This window comes from Penaeus vannamei, chromosome 6 (assembly GCF_042767895.1).
Source record: "Penaeus vannamei isolate JL-2024 chromosome 6, ASM4276789v1, whole genome shotgun sequence".
Taxonomy (NCBI): domain Eukaryota; kingdom Metazoa; phylum Arthropoda; class Malacostraca; order Decapoda; family Penaeidae; genus Penaeus; species Penaeus vannamei.
In genome coordinates, this window is record NC_091554.1 from 25,797,723 (window position 1) to 25,810,222 (window position 12,500).

The 12,500-nt window shown below is 39.4% G+C and overlaps 1 protein-coding gene across 1 annotated transcript in view; it reads right to left on the reverse strand.

Moving 5' to 3' along the window:
• Window positions 1–7,805: 7,805 nt before the first annotated feature.
• The window catches only part of rhea (Talin_middle and talin-RS domain-containing protein rhea), a gene marked incomplete at its 5' end in the record, with an annotated part of 44,084 nt that continues 39,389 nt past the window's right edge, over window positions 7,806–12,500 (reverse strand). The window contains 3 exon segments of the mRNA XM_070122778.1: window positions 7,806–9,357; window positions 9,733–10,370; window positions 11,505–11,632. Coding sequence (XP_069978879.1) covers window positions 8,889–9,357; window positions 9,733–10,370; window positions 11,505–11,632 — 1,235 coding nt within the window. The 3' untranslated portion in view covers window positions 7,806–8,888.

Below are 12,500 nucleotides of genomic sequence, written 5' to 3' on the forward strand. Positions count from 1 at the left end.
TGGGCTGAGTCCTTGCCTGGCAGCTTGCCATGAGGGACTCCAAAAGCTGGAGACAAAAGGTGGCTGCAGTTATGCGCCCCCGGCGGCGTTAGCCCCCTGATGATGATGATAACGTCCATTTGCTCCGCCAGGACCTCGTGGGGCTACCTTGCGCGGACGCTGAGAAGGACGTGTTTCTCGATCTGGCCATGCAGATTCTGAACATTTCCAGAAGAGCGATCGAGGGCGTAAGGAGACCTGCCCTGAGTAGGAAAAGGCTCAAGGATAACAGGAAGACGCGACGCCCTCCACATCCCGAAACCAGGAACAGGCTGGTAGTCGGTGAGGAGGAAGACCAGCACATGCAGCCCTCCGTCGCTGCTGTAATCGGGCGGCTACGACGCAGACTCCACCTACGGCTTCATCGTGATCCAGGGGGACCACCACACCATAGCCATGGGGACGGTTACCGAGTTTGGCCATAGCCAACAAACATAGGCGAGGCGGTCAGTTTCAGAACCACTTTGCCCGCCTCGCCTCGCCCAGTGGTCGTGGGATCTTCAACACTGAATTATACACGGAATTGTTTCAGGGACTGAACATCTTACAACCTTGCCACGGACTCTGACTCGATTGCACTCGTGCAATTGCATAAGGCAGGCACGCGAGTCAGAGGACTAGCAGGATGGAGATGTTCTACGGAAAAAGGAAGAAAAAAAATAAAACTTAAAAAAGCCTATTTATTATGTATGTTTTGTTATCACGCTTTCACTCTTTTCTTGGGTCGTCAATACTTTCTCTCACACTGTCAGGATAACACAACGACATTTGTACATGTATGTGTATATGTATATCTATATATGTATATGTGTATATATATGGATATGTGCAACACTGCGCTTGCATAATTTTTCTGTGTTATCCTTCCTTATCTCCCTCTCCCTTATCTCCTTTGCCTCTCTCCTCGCCTTTCCATTTCTGATTGATCCCGCCCCAAACACTACTCCTTCCTTCCCTTCTACTGTTTATTTACCATGTTCCACGTTTTATTATATGTTCTTGTTTTTGTAACCATGCTCTTCCTTCGATCCCTCCAACTTGCATACGTCAGACCTAGTTGTCAGAGAATTCACTCCCCCCCAAATGTTTAATTATTATACCGCTTAAGTCTCTTATCATATTTTATGACACCCATTTCACTCGTCTCATCACCATCCCTCTTTCTCTATCTAGTTTATTTCCCCTTCATCACCCCCTCTTTCCTCATCACGATCTGCCCTGGAACTCCCTACCTTTTTAACCTGTGTGTGTTTGTTAACAGCAGTCAATAAAATCAATATAAAAAACATGAAATAATAAAATCAAATAAAAATTTAAGTAGAAGTAGTCACTATTTTACTATTACCTTGTAAAATCATTAAAATAACTAAAAATAATAAAATAATAAAATCCACTAAAAAGTAGTTTCACCTAATTCTCTGTTTAAGTTGCTATGTTAACTTATAACACCATAAAATAAATAAAAATAATAAATCATAAAATCAACTAAAAATAATTTTACCTTGTTATCTTTAGCCACTCTAGTTTGTCAAAATATTAAAATCCATAAAAATTATATAAAGCCTAACACCCCTAAAAATATAACGATAAACAAACAAACAAACAAAAAGTGTTTTTACGCTGTTTTACTTTGTTCATTAATAATTATTACTGTAATTTACGTCATCCAACCAATCACTTACCCCCCTCCCTCGTACTCCAGACATGATCGACTATATATAATTTATGTACCATGCAAGGGGTCTCGCCCCCTTCTGTTATCCTTTTACTGATTTCCATTTCTAGCTAATCTTTCCTCCCTCTCCTCTCTTATTTATTCACCACTTTACTTCGTTTGTTGTATAGAATTCAAAAAAATTATATGCTGTTTTTAGAGAAGCTCTTATATTTTTAACTTTGGATCATATTTCCTCAGTTTTATCCTGCTGCAAAATGTCTTGAACATAATAAGCCCCCCCCCCCCCAAAAAAAATGGGGGTACTTTTGGCCAATTCCTCTTCGAAGATGGATTCTTACCTACATTCACCATTGTCAAAAGATTTTCCAGTCGATTAGCTAGGGGGGGGGGGGTACCCGGAGTGCGAGCGCGAGCTGGGGGGGGGGGGGCGGCACCCCTGTGGAGCGAGCGCAAGCTGGGGGGGGGGGCGGTACCTGTCGCGCGAGCGCAAAATGAGCCATATAACATTTCTTTTACACTAAAATTGCGTCTGATACAGCTTTTGCGCCGACAAAGGTGGTGTACCGAGATCTCGGCTTTTTTCATTTTCTTCTTTCCATGATTATCTTGGTATCAACAAAACAAGGTATAAGATTAGTCGGTAATTTTCTATATTACGTCCGCATAACCAATATCGACGATTTTGGTATCGTTGGATTCCTCTCACTGTCCACATTGCAAGTATATAGTTTTTATTGCGCGGAAACCCCCCGTTAGCGACATACTTGGCCCCGATAGCAGGGGAGGGCATGAAAGGTTCCAGGGAAAATGCGGGGTTAAATAGCACTAATAATATAACGCACTGAAAATAACCATGGTTATTCACATAACTTTCCATTGCAGGGGGCTGTGCCCCCTGCGACCCCCCCTAACCAACCCCCGCCGAGGACACAAAGCCTCCACCACTTATTCCCGGCAGGCTAGAGCGTTACACAGTTATCATATTCCCACTGAATCAGCATACTAACCTTGACATAGTCAGCATTGTATACAGAGACGATTGTAGTATAATCAGGATGAACAAGGTATACCATGAACAGAAGAGCGGCGGTGACCCGCCCTCGTCGGGTCGGCGGGTTTTGCGCCTTTTTCGATGCATCTAGTTCGTGTGCGCTCTATCCTGCCGTGAATACGTGGTGGAGGTTTTGTTTCCTTGGCGGGGGTTGGGGGGCGGTAGCCACCCCTAGGGGGGGTTGCAGGGGGTGCAGCCCCCTGCAATGGAAATTCATATGAATAACCATGATTATTTTCACTGTGAGGTTATATTTTTAGGGTAATTTTATATATTGTCTGCCGCTCCGACATCGTCGCCCCTGCTATCGGGGCCAAGTTTGTCGCTAACGGGGGGGTTTCCGCCCAATAAAACCTACATATTTGCATTGTATAGAGTGAGAGGAATCCAACGATACCAAAATCGTCGACATCGATTATGCGGACGTAATATAGAAAATCACCGATTTGTCTTCCTACATCATAATCCTATATCATCTACCTGCATTCCGAAGTCATCCGGACATTGCCAGCACGTAAAGGTTTCTCAAAATCTTACGTATAGTGGTGGCAGTGATCTGGGGGTCTATAGGCCTACATTGACCAATTTAAAAATTTCTGAAAAGTCCATACAGCTATTCTGATTTCATGTCTGAATAGAACTACCCTTCTACTATTATATGCAGAAGACATTTTTGAGAAGTCGGCCTTACTTTTTTTTGGTGAATATTTTCCGAAGGTGACTGTTAAAACACCATAATAGATTTTGAAAATATGTCACTTTTATAAGAAGCACATGGAAATATTATTGCAAATCCTTATGGCAGCATGTAATAGAACTATTATTCATCTACAAAATGAACCATAATACGTTAAAATTGGACTGAAAATGCGTGTGCTATGCGTAAAAATGTGAAGAACCTAATAATCGCGATCTTTTTCCTGTTTATTGTTTATACATTTTGCATGACAAAACATGTACGAAATACTTGTTTTTGATATACTTATCTATTATTTACCTATTATTGCTGCTCTAATGGGGTTTTACAACTTATAATATTGGTCGACAGAATAACCGTTCCCTAGTCGGACGGGAATCATACGAACCTTTTCTCATCGCGGCCGGGGCGTCGTGGACCATGAATAAGTCTCTTTACATCTGCAGAATAATGGTATCTAACTCTACGGGGCCACGGGGCCAATTTTCACACTCAGGCAATGAACGCTTTGAACAGTTCCTACAAAGCATTAACAATAACACTTCAATGTCTGAGGTCTGGAAAAAATTAACCGTCTTTCAGGCAAACCGACTAATTCTCCACAGTTTCATAGTCCTCTTGCACAGGCAGATATGCTCCTTAGTCAGTGGGCCGGAGCGTCCAAATTGAACTCACTTCCCACAAATATTCAGAACCACCTTAATCAGTCTAAAATTGCACGGAAATTTGCTATAGAGATTGGATGTCCTGATTCCGATATTTCTGACTCTGCTGAGATTAGTGAGTGGGAATTGAACAATGCACTAAGCAAAGGCAAGGCGTCCGCCCCAGGTGAAGATGGAATTACCTATAGTGTCTTTCGCCTTATAGCCCAGGTACCTGGTAATCCCCTTTTGCACCTGTACAGGCTGAGCTTGTCACAAAGTATTCTACCTGACTCCTGGACGCGCAGTCTAATCATCCCTATACCGAAACCAAACACTGACAAACACCGCCCAATTTCACTAACCTCATGTTTATGCAAAGTCCTAGAAAGGATAATTCTAAACAGACTCAGGTACAGGTTACAAGGTAAATTATCTCACAGACTGTACGGATTCTTACCGGGACGTAGTACACAACATTGCTTTGCAGAGTATTTTTCAGGCTGTAACCCAGGGAAGCACACTGTTTTTCTTGATCTTAAGTCAGCTTTTGACATTGCAAACAGAGAAGTCATTCTAGAACAATTGGCAACAATTGGCATACGAGGTAAATTATTGAGCTGGATTAGAATGTATCTTTCTAACAGATCCGCAAGTGTCTTGTTCAGGGGAGTGAGGAGTTCCACCTCACAGCCATTTGAACTTGGGACGCCACAGGGAGGAGTTCTCAGCCCTACGCTGTTCAATGTCCTTATGCACAAATTGGTGACAGATATTCCACTTGGGGATGGGGAATCTATTATATGTTATGCTGATGACATATGTGTCAGAGCATCATCATATGAAAGAATGCAAAGAATTCTCGACGAACTCACAACAAGGGCACATGAGTGTGGATTAGTCATCTCTGCTGAAAAAAACAATGGCTCTCAACCCGGGTATTATATCCCCACCCACGTTTCACATAGGAAACCAGGAGCTTGACATGTGTTATAAGTATAAATATCTCGGGGTGAACGTAATTGATGCAGACCTGATCACTTCTCTGAAGAAGAGACTCTGGGAGAGATTGAAACCGCTGAAAGTCCTTGTCGGAAAGGGACATGGCATCAATATTAAGCTCGCTAGATTATTTTACTTGGCCTTTATAAGGTCAGTTGTAGACTACCATGCACTGCACTTACTGCAGTATAAGGACTCAGATATAAATAGTTTGGAGATAGTACAAAACCAAGCTATGAGGATTATCCTCGGCGCCCCGAGAACAGCAAGGATAGTGAACATGAGATCAGAACTAAACTTACCATCCATTTTTGATAGAATAATATATATTTGCACTCTGTTTGGGGTCAAAGCCCTGAGGGAACCCTTGTATCTCACATATTTCCAAAAACAGCTGCAACATAAAATCACGCAAGCAGACGAGGCTAATCAGACACACGAGCGTTCTCTGGTACACAAAATCTGCATGAACATTACCAAGCTTAACGTCCCCATAAGTAAGATACCAAAAGGTCGATCCATTCCCCCATGGAAAAACTCATCACTGATTGTGCACTTTACATGTCTACCGCAAAAAAAAAAAACACTACCTAACTGCGTGTTGAAACAAATTGCTTTGGCGACGGTAAAGGAACACTTAGAATCTATGGGCGATGTGTACGAGTGTTACGCTGACGGTTCCGTACAGTCTGGATACAAAGCTGGTTGTGCTTGCGCTGTATACAAAAATGGTTTATTGCAACATCAAGTTCATATGAGAGTACAATATTGGGCCAGCACCACTCAAACGGAGTTGGCAGGTATACTCCTTGCAACAGAATACTTAATGTCTCGGGGCTCTGGAGTAGTTTTTTGTGATTCCCAAAGCGCTCTTCGGATACTAAGTTCCTTCAAAACAGTTGGAGATGAGGGGATTGCGAACTGCATTAAGCGTAACGTAACTTATGCAAGAGAGCACAATTTTAAGAGAGGTTCGGCAGGAATGGGTTTGGCAGTGAAGTCAGTTCGGGCAAGGTCTACATAAGTACTTACATAGAGCTTAAGTTAGGGTAGACTGTACGAGCGATTTTGATGTAACTGTGACTAGGCGTGAACGATTGGAGCGACTGCGATGCTGGTAACTTTGCCTACTTGTTTTCTGAGGCACTGTTGAAAGAATAGGATATTTCACAATATGGGGCAGTCGGGGAATCACAAAGAATCGATCCCACTTGGCTGGGCCAAAGAGAATAGTCAAAAGGTTTGCAGAGGTAGAGGCAGTGGTAATTTCAAGAAAATTACCGAGGCAGTACAAGGAAGAGGGCGTGAGGAAAATGGGGTATAGTTCTGTGGGGAAGGGTGGATATTAAAGGTAAACAGGAGTAATAAGTGAAGAGAGGGATAGAAGACTGCATTAGGAGATTAGGAGAAGACATTGAAGACTGCAGTAGGAGATGGAGAGGAGAATGCTGGTAGTTAGGAAGGGGAGCATTCTGGAGTAATAACCTTGATAGGTGTTTTGGAATGGTCAGTGTTGTCAGTAAACGGCGAGGAGAGGGTATTAGTATTTGGGGTTGGGGCTGTGGTCAAAGTAGGGGCAGGGGACAGAAGAGGGGGATAAAGATACGGAAGAGGAAAGGGGGATAAGTTAAGACCAAGGAAAATCAATCGAGGTGAGGGCTGAGGCCCAAGGTAGTGGTGATCCCCTAAAATGGGCCTCAGTCTCTGTCTCCTAAGCTCCTCCCTTGACAATGAGCAGGGTATTGGGAGCGTGTGGAGTTCATAAGCAGCTTCTACACAAGGCATTTGTCACACTCGAACAAAGCAGGTTGATATATGTAAAATAATGGAATATGTGAACCGACTTATAGGTTTGATAGCGGATATGTCCTTTCAAGAATTGTAAATAGTAAAAATTTACTTTTCATTTTTGTGCTCATTTGATTGTGTCATCTAAGGGCTTCCTGGTTAAGTTTTTTTTCTGGATTAGTGTCACATCTAATCTGGTAAGCCATTCACAGTTTGGTTTGGTCATTTGAGTTTAACCTAATAAAATTTATGAATCATTGTTCAAATAGATGCATGTGGAAGGTATGATACGATATTGTGTGAAATATGATATTCTCGCCTGTTATTATTTACCTCCTTGTGGATTAATGATTGAAAATGCCTGTACAGTTAATGTAATTTTATTTTGGGTTTTATTGTAACAACTTGATTTTTTTTTTATCCACTGTGCATGTTTGTATCCTGGTCACTGTGTAGCTGGGAGTTGACTACTTTTTGCCATGATCAAGAAAGCTACCTTAATAATCCATGTCAGAGTCCATCAAACAGATATAAAGGCATTTTTTTCTAGATCTTCCATATTTCAAGGTTTTATTTTAAGCAAATATATAAATACAATTTTAAAAGTAAGAGATAGTTTAAATCTCTGAGTATTGTTTAAATATAGAAGGTAGTATGTAACATGTTAAAGGTTAAAAATATGTTAAGTTCCAGAGGTGCTTGGAGGTCTACTTCATATTCAAGCCAACTCTAAGCATGGCATAATGGCAAGACTTAGAGGTCATTTGAAAAGGACTTGAAAGCTCAGAATTAAGGATATATATTCTGTTTTAATAACAAAATAAAACTAAATGCAGCCAATGTCAAAATACTTTTTGTTTTTAGATAAGAATCATTAGATTTTTAAGGTGTTTTTAAAAGCAGGACTTGCGTACACACTTTTATTATATGTTACATGTTAGACGGTAAGACACAAGGGCCTTCTGACCCTAGGCACTGTTTCTTTTGCGACGGATTTACTGGAGTGGGCTCGCAAGAACAAGGTGGTGGGCAGTGCACAGAGAGAGGGAGAATACAAGTATACATGTAAGTATACATATCTTTCATGCCTTAAAAAGAAGAGAAATCATTCACTAAAACTTTCCCCTACAAATTCTAAAAGCAGTAAGTAATATTGATTACATGACATTTAAGAAGCTCTATCATGTTAATAAACAATAAATAACCTATAAATCTTCTATTTCATAAAATTCCCCCTCCCTCTTATTTACCCTCTTTGTACTAAGCTACATTACAATAGCATACATTACAACTGTACATCATGATATGTTTTATGTGACTAATATAAGAAAATTTTCAGCACCAAAATGTTAATTCAGTAACCAAAATGTAAGCATGTCAGCTGTTATTCATTTACATCTATGGGATAAGTTGTGAAACATTCTAGGCTGAATGGTTTAAACTTTTAGAGAACATTCCAATTTAACATTTTATTATTTGGTTTATCTGTTATTAAAAGGATTACTTATTTCTAAATATAGGATTCAATATATTAATTATAATCAATAAGCATTATCTTTCAGTTGCATTTTCCCCATAATAACTATCTAGTTTGATTTAAAGCAATGGGGGAAATACAATAACCTTAAAAAATTATAAATTGAAACTGGATAATATTATGTGATAAGGCTGGTGTCCATTTCCTCCATACATCCAAGAGTGGATGCCTGTGGCTGGACATTTAAAGGCACCTGTAGTTCAGGACTTAAAATTCTTACCTAACTTGCACGCAGACATAAAAGCACATGGGTGAAAGCGACATGAAGCCTGACAATGAACTCAAATTACTGCACCTGTATACATGCTGATATATAATATTCAGTAAATTTAATGTCTGTCTACACAAAATAGATTTCTTCAGAGACAATAATGTAAGCAATGCAATCCTAACCAGGCTGGGAAGATCTACTCTATAACACCTAACACAATAAATGCATTTGGTATCTTGTTTCAGCTCTCCTCTACATGATAGCTTCTGTTTGAGCTGGTCATGTGCATGGTGCGCTCAATACGCTGAGTTGAGCTTGACAGAATCTGCTGGGCATTCTGAGTGGAAGTTCTGCTGGATCTGTTCAAGGAGGTGTTGGCAGAGGAGCTAGCCGAACCAGTTCCTTTGTTCTGGAATGCTCTAAGGGCTTCCTTGAATGTCGGTCCATCATCAAACTCTGCACCACCATCGCTGGCTCCAGACAGGTTGAATGAATTATCAGCAGATCCGCCATTTGACTGGAAATGTGACTGGTTGAAAGACTGGGATGTTTGGTGTGAAGTAAGATGGCTGCGGATGGGGCTTGGGTTAAATGACGTGGTGTGGGAGAGGTTTGGCGACCTTGTTTGCGGGGGATCCGGATACTTGCATGTAACCTTTACAGCACGAGTGGTAGTGATGACACCAGAATTTTCATGGGAGGAATCATAACTGCAAAGAAATAAACATACAAAAAATAAATAAAAGAATATAAAAGTACAATTCACACCTCGTATATTCCGACTAGATTAAAAATTTCAGCAACAATGCTAATTTGGCTCCCATTTTATCTATAATAATTTTGTAACACTTTTCTATGACCAATTAAATTAATGTGTAGCTCTACTCATACGTATACACAATATCATAAATTTATCTCTAATTATTATATAAAGAGGAATTTTCCAAGTACTGTCTGAAGTACAAGAAGAATGTCATCATAATAAATTGCAAAGAAAAATATTGATATATAAGTTATCCATATATCTACTATCAATATGCAAGCATTTAGTGCAGAGGATATTTCAATTCATACAAAGGACTTACCCAGAGAGATATCCATCAGTGTCTGAAAGTCCTGACTCATTGCCATCCTTTCCATACTTCTGACGACGGATAGCTAATAACTTGGCTCTGGCCTCTGCAAGTTCTCTTTCTACTTTCAGGACCTGTTCTCGGGCATCAATCTCCTGGGCCATACCGCCAACAAGACGATTTTTAACAACTACAGTAAACTCTTCTTCATGTTCAATGGCCTGCTGGGCAGCCTTTACCAAGTTGTCTGTGGCTCGCTTAACTGCATTTCCTGCTGCCTGCAAGCGCTTGGTGGCATTTGAGTCTGGATCAGCCTTTACTTTACATGCTACAAGCAACTGAGCAGTTGAACCAGCCACTTGCTTTGCAGCTGAGATCAGCTTCTCTTCACTTGCTTGTCCTTGGACTAGTGCATTAGCAGCTTCACACAGAGAATGTGTGGCTGCAGCCACAAGACGAGCAGCTGAAACCAACCCCTCAGACCACTGCCCATCATCAGAGGTGACTGTAGGACGACGCCTGACTCTTCCGGAATCAACAAGCTCACGTTGTGCTGAAGAAGCAGCCTTTACAAGAGCTCCTGTGGCTGCTGCAATAGACTTACAGGCCTCCAAGATGATTTCATCGAAGTTCATAGATTCATCAATTTCCTGAAATTATTCAAATATTAAGCATTAGATGAAGTATACTGACAACAGAACTTTCATAGCTAATTTTCAAAAAGACATCCTACCATCATATAACAAGAAAGCATTCCATGAATGCCAACATCCCTCAGTATAATATCTATGAATATTATAAAGTATATATAGATATGACATGTAAAGCAAAGGATAATGAATTGTACAAACAAAAATCCTAAAATCTTAAGGCAAAACAAAACTCAACAAACATCTGTTTATGGTGCCCTATCATTTCCCTCATAATTTAATTACTTGTATCAAGTTGACATTCCCTTGTAGCTCTACCCTGGGTAGAATCTATCACAGTTGTGGGGGTTCTTCAGGACGATACTTCATTGAGCTGTGATAATATGTTTGATTCTTAGTCGAGGCCAATCAACAACCAAGAATATCAAACATATCTCAAAGCAACAATGATTTGCTTGCTGCACTGGCTGCATTCTTGTTGGACACTTCAGGAGAACATCATACAATTCTTCAGCCTCTTGGCAGCCAACTGGTTCCCAATGGCTTTCCAAAATTTATACCAAAATAACTCCCTTCCAAATTTGGATTTCAAATATACCTTCATACACAAGCTTGTGTACCTGAATTGTGTAAATAATTTTGATATGAATTTATATATGTTACCTACATTTTAAAGTTTACATGTTTCTGTTGCATGGACAATGCATTTATCCTAAAATGCAAAACTTGCAAGTTCTATACTTAAAGAGTAATAAGGGAGTCCTTCAACTTTACATTCATTAATAGTAAACATACTCATTCTGATAATCCTTCGGCTAAATCTTACAACTAGCTCCAAACTATGCTACCACTAACTTATTACACAGTATAGAACACTGAATTCAAATATTTTTACAAATTTATATATACATATATTACACCCTATCAATCACTGATTACAACAGTATCAATCACTGATTACAACAGAATCTTTGCAACATATAATAGGTGTGGTTACTCTACAAAATACACCATCAGTGCTCAAGAGAGAAATATCCACCTCTTACCCTTGGAAGGAGAAAGAAAAAGAAATATATATATTTAATAATAATTAAGAAAAACAAAAAACAAAAGCAACCCAAGTTCATAGCTTACCTTTGTCTCAGTACGGCGAGGCCTTAGAGCCATCAACTTCCGAGCAGCAGCATCAATAGAATTGGCAGCACCAATGAGTTCATTCTCAGCAATTACAGTCGGATCATCAGGATCTTCCCAATCATGACCTGAGAGCATAGGAACAGCCATTAATTTTTCAGCAACAATTTCTGAAATCTGCAGTACAGACTTATTAATGAAAAAAGGGAAAAATAATGTCACTTTCCTGAAGCTCACTGTGAATTTTTCCAGGGAATTTTTTTATTTTATTTATTTTTTTATTTTTTTTCTTTTATTATTATTTTTTTTACATCATGAAACGAGACAAGATTCCAGTAACCATGAACCTTTCTTTTTTTTTCAATCCTAATTTAAGATTTAATGGCTTGTGCATAATCTTTTCTGTTTGTCTGTTGTCCCTTTTCAAAATAAACTGTTTAATAATGCAAAAGATATATTTTTTTGGTTTTATACAAACTTTGTAACTTTTCTTATCTAGACGAATAATTCAACTAATAGATTTTCTTGAAAAAAAAGGCAATCCTGTAAGAAGACTACCTCAACTTCATCTACTAACAATATCCTTAACTATATCTGTTTTAATTTCCTTAAATAACAAGAGATTAAGAAGGAACATTAGCTTTATTCTATCTACTTAAGCAGGAGCACCAGGCTTCTACCCTAAGTGGCCATAAGATATAGAATATTTGTCATTTAACTTTGAAAATTCTACCAACATTATCATGAAGAAGTCAATATTCATATAATTCAGCAGTTGGATTCTTGCCATGCTATTTCTATAAGAGAATCCCTTATAAAAATATATATTTACAACATGAGCTACTCTGCATACTGAATATGTGTACCCTTAAGAGATGAGGATGCATAATGAATAACAATATTTACACAGAAGATTCACCTGTACTTTATCCTCCATGCCTGTTCTGATTATCTCATGAAAAGAAAGCATCAAAATTGAACCAGAACATGATAATA